We start from the raw sequence: 4,652 nt of genomic DNA, 5'->3' as shown, positions 1-4,652 counted from the left end.
GAGAATGTTGAAAATGTATGTAACATGTTTCTGTCATTTAATAAGGTATCAGAGATGGTATTTTTACTTATTCAGGGATATATCCCCTCCTGTTGATAGAAGTCACGGCCATAGAAGGAATTATATAAATATTTATAGAAGAAATTACCTTGTCTGTCTACAAGATAGTAATTTCCAGTAGACTCCTTTTTATTTATCTAAGACTCAGAATGAAAGCTGGACTTGCAGAACCACTACACTACCGTAATAAACTTGCCTTTCAAAGGCAAGGAAGAGATTTCCAGATTCTGATTTTGCTTTCTAGTGAGCACAAAGCTTAATCTGTATTCCAAGTTTCAATCTGAGTTTTGTATCAGCTTAACGCAAGACCGTCGTGTGTGAGATGTCTTATGCCGTATGAAGGAAATATCAGCAGGCTGCACTTCGAAGGGGAAAGACAGTATGTAATCTTAGCTTTGCCCAAGAATGATAGTTATGCAGACTCAATAGTCAAGGATTAAAATAAAATGTTTCAACATGGAAAAAAAGAATCTATCAGAGAAATTAACCTCCAACAAGCTCTTGCAAACAATATTTTTGTTGGGTAAGGACCTTAGACTCTTGGAACAGGTGACAGATAAGTAGTAAAAGCAACACACGGGGTCTGGCTGCCAAGTTTGTTACACGTGTGCCGAAGGAGGCCATTCAAGTCCATCTTAGGTGTGCTCACTAAGCTGTCTGTATACTAACATTTTGCCTTTATTGTTCACTTTGCAAGCACAGAACTGTAGGTACACAGGTCTTTTTCCCTTCTTCCTGGCGATTCGCAGGGCTGTTTGACCTCTGGCTCCCTGGAGATTCTGCACTAGCACTGGCTTGAGGGTATAGTTTAGAAAGAACTTGGCTCTCTTTTGTTATGGTAATTCCACCTGTAAACAAGGTTCCAGCTTTGGGCCCTATACCCTGCCACACCTGGCTCCCCCAGCTGATTCTGCTTGAAGCTCTGGGCACCTGTAATCTTCTTCTACTGCTCCTGTTGGGAAGGGGCCGTGCCCTTTTGAACCTTCGTGCCCACTGGTATAAATACCCGACTTGAGTTTAGTAAAGGGTCCATTTACTCTTTGGTAAGTGAGCAGGTCTCTTTGTATGTCTGTTTAAACCCTTAGGACAATCGTCCATTCTCGTGGACTCGAGTTCAGGAAAGCGCGACTGAATCGGGCCTGGGTATCCACAGAAAAGTGCGGAGGCTTACACAGAACCTGAATATCTTCCTGGAAACATTGGCTCAGCACTGAGGCGTTGATTTCCCCTTGCAGTGGATTTAATGCAGAGCAAAAGGCGACAGCGACCCAAACTGTTGACAGTGCGTGCAGGTGAACCTTCAGTTACCTTCCACGTTCTTGTCGTGGTTCCTGATTAACTTTCTTATATCTTATCTTGATTTTTACTACAGAATTATCAACACCGAAAGCAACTTTTATGCATCCCCAAGGCTACAGTTTACTAAAATATGTTTGTAGTTTAATCTCCTGAGTTCTTAGAGGACATAGGTTTTTAAGAGATTTAAATGAAGGCTCATAATTTTCACTGTGACATCTACTGCAAGCCATGTGTGAAAATAACAATTTGACAGCCTCTTAGATACCCTAAGAAGAACATTAACATTTTAAAACTCACTGTGTTCTCTATCACCCAGGATCTCACAGCTCCAAGAGACACACGGACACACGGACAAACAGACACACGGACACACAGAAGACTTTTGTGCATGACAACCACTGGAGCAAAACCCTATAAAGAGTTTGGTCTAGAGAAGAGGAAGCAACTCTTCCCAGGAAGGATGGATTTACTAGTTTGATTTATTTAAGTGAAATATATTGAGAAATAGTAATTTTCAGTAAGAAATTTATGCAAGACAATCCTTTGCCATAGACACTGCTGATGTGGGTATCTTCCAGGGTTGGCACACTGACAGCTCCCTGAGCGGAAGGCAGATGAGTGTTCGGAGGGTGAACGTATGATACCACCTTGTTAGTCCTGGGTCCCAATCTGCAGGAGTACTCCACCTTCTAGAAAGAGAAGAGGAATGACCCAAACCAGCAAAAGAGCAGAAACATGAATGCTACACTTCAAACATTCTATTTTATCCCTATGTTTTTATCTTTTGTAGGGCAGTGATGGAGGTTGAACAGGCTAGATACAAGATCCTTTAGTCAGCCATACCCCGAGGTCCCCATTGGTTCCATGTTAGTGCATTTGGATACTAACCTCACCCTGTGAGGGAGGTGATGAATATCTGGGCTCTAACTTTAGACAGGGAAGCCTAGACAATGACGTCAAAGGGATCCTCCCAAATACTTGAGCGGTAAGAATAAAACCAGAGAACATCAAAAATGAGAGTTCAAACACTACCCACTCATTCCTAACCTAGTGATTTCCTGTCTAAAAGAGAAAGAATACTGGGAAAGAGGAATTGGGTATGAGTAGAGTATGTGATGCAGAATTCTGGGGCATTTAGGGAATCGTGGGGATAATACCTTAGCACCTACTGCTCTAGGAGGCTATGGGGACTTTCAATGTCAGTTTAGGGGAGGACTTCATATTGGTAGGTTTCTCAGATTTTCCCCAACTGGAACTTTTCCTCTTTGTTTTTATCCTAGTCTTTTATTTGCTCACCCTCCTTGGCAACACCACCATCATTGTCCTCGCCCAGCTAGACCTCAGACTGCACACTCCCATGTACTTCTTCCTCTCCCATCTTTCTTTCCTGGACCTCTGCTACACCACCAGCACCGTGCCTCAGCTTCTCATTAACCTCTGTGGATATAACAGGACCATCAGCTACAGAGGGTGTGTGGCTCAGCTCCTCATTTTTCTTGCTCTGGCTTCCACAGAGTGTCTGCTCTTGGGGGTGATGGCCTTTGACCGCTATGCGGCTGTGTGCCGTCCACTCCACTACACCACCATCATGCACCCTCAGCTGTGTCAGGCACTGGCCATCTCCTCCTGGGTGTCTGGCCTTGTGAACTCTGTGATCCAGACAGGCCTTGTTATGGCCATGCCCCTCTGCAGTCATCGGCTGAATCACTTCTTCTGTGAGATGCCCATATTCCTGAAGCTGGCTTGTGAAGACACTAATGGAACAGAGGCCAAGATGTTCGTTGCTCGAACAATAATCTTGATATTCCCCGCCGCGCTGATTTTAGGCTCCTATGGACACATTGCCAGGGCAATTCTGAGAATCAAGTCAATGGCTGGACGCAGAAAGGCTTTCGGGACCTGTGGGTCCCATCTGATTGTGGTCTCTCTGTTTTATGGCTCGGGCATATACACATACCTCCAACCCATCCACCGATACTCAGAGAATGAGGGAAAGTTTGTCGCTGTTTTTTATACCATCCTCACCCCCATTCTCAACCCTTTAATATATACTCTGAGGAACAAGGATGTGAAGGGGGCTCTGTGGAAGGTACTTGGGAAAAGCACAGACTTAGCGTAAGAGGAGAAGAAGGACAACCACAATCCTCTGTGATATCGCTCATAATCTGAAACCCACCTTTGAGGGTCACTAGGGACAAACAGCCCTCGAGGTTTCACAACTCCAGAGGTTTTTCTGGGAATCTGGAAGTGGGATGGGAGAGAGGGGTTTGCAGTTCTCCTGTAGTGCTTTCTAGGTTACTGTATATGATCTTTGTGCAAGAGAGGAGACGCTGATCTATATGGCTACCTTCCACAAGAATATTAGGAAGGGCTGGCATCTAAACTGTACGTGGAGAGTAGAGACAGATCACAGGTATTTCTGAGAGTGAAGGAAGACTTAATTAAATATGATATCACCTTATCCAGAGTCCTTGATTTCCAGTGTGATGTCATGCAGATGACCCTTTCCTCAAAGGCATAGGACATGAATTCACCTTTGGATTTCCAAATGATTGCCAGGCTGGCTATATTTTCGCACACCTTAGAGTCTGTCTCTACGTTCCCCGGTAGTCATCACCCCACTGACCTCCCAGTGGCTAATGTTACCTGGAGAGATAAGGAGGCCATGGCCAGTGGTAGAGTTGTCTCTACAGAAGGCAGTGCGGTTAGGACGATTATACACAAAGATGCATCATAGTCTCTTCAGCTGCACCAGGAAACCATACCAGGAGGCTGAGTGCCATGAAAAGACTCTCATGTAAGATGAAAGAAAATAGAGAAGACATGAGCATACATATGGTGACCCACAAGAGAGTGGTACACAAATGAAGTAAACAGAACCAGAAGGTTTCTGAAATAGGTAGATGAGGTGTAGGAACTTCAAAGAGGCAACAGCCTTCGACACTCTACCACTGCCCTCTCCCCAGTGAATTTAACAACTTGTTTCATACTTATTTGTCTCTCTCTCTGTGTGTGCGTGTGTGTGTGTGAAAGAGAGAGAGAGAGAGAGAGAGAGAGAGAGAGAGAGAAGAAGAAGAGAGAGATAAGAAGAGAGAGGGAGAGAGATAGGGAGAGAGAGAGGAAGAGAGATACAGGTAGAGAGAGAGGGAGAGAGATAGGTAGAGAAAGAGGAAGAGGAGATAAGAAGAGAGAGGGAGAGAGAGATAGGTAGAGAGAGAGGAAGAGAGAGAGATAAGAAGAGAGAGAGGGAGAGAGAGATAGAGAGAGAAAGGGAGAGAGAAAGATAGGTAGAG

At 44.5% G+C, this 4,652-nt stretch overlaps 1 protein-coding gene across 1 annotated transcript; it reads left to right on the top strand.

Annotated features, from left to right (window-relative positions):
- The first annotated feature begins 1,012 nt into the window (after positions 1 to 1,012).
- LOC146892896 (olfactory receptor 2Y1-like) lies at positions 1,013 to 3,478 on the top strand. Its single transcript, XM_087909610.1, has 2 exons — positions 1,013 to 1,030; positions 2,540 to 3,478. The coding sequence occupies exon 2, from the start codon at positions 2,543 to 2,545 to the stop codon at positions 3,476 to 3,478; it is 936 nt and encodes a 311-aa protein (XP_087765736.1). The 5' UTR covers positions 1,013 to 1,030; positions 2,540 to 2,542.
- Positions 3,479 to 4,652: the final 1,174 nt, after the last annotated feature.

The sequence above is a fragment of the Myodes glareolus genome, chromosome 9 (genome assembly GCF_982192425.1).
Source record: "Myodes glareolus chromosome 9, mMyoGla1.1, whole genome shotgun sequence".
Taxonomy (NCBI): domain Eukaryota; kingdom Metazoa; phylum Chordata; class Mammalia; order Rodentia; family Cricetidae; genus Myodes; species Myodes glareolus.
This window is presented reverse-complemented; position numbering and strand designations above follow the sequence as displayed.

Excerpts from the sequence above, each read along its gene's own strand:
- LOC146892896 (XM_087909610.1), top strand. The coding sequence starts at position 2,543 with ATGGGGACTTTCAATGTCAGTTTAGGGGAGGACTTCATATTGGTAGGT.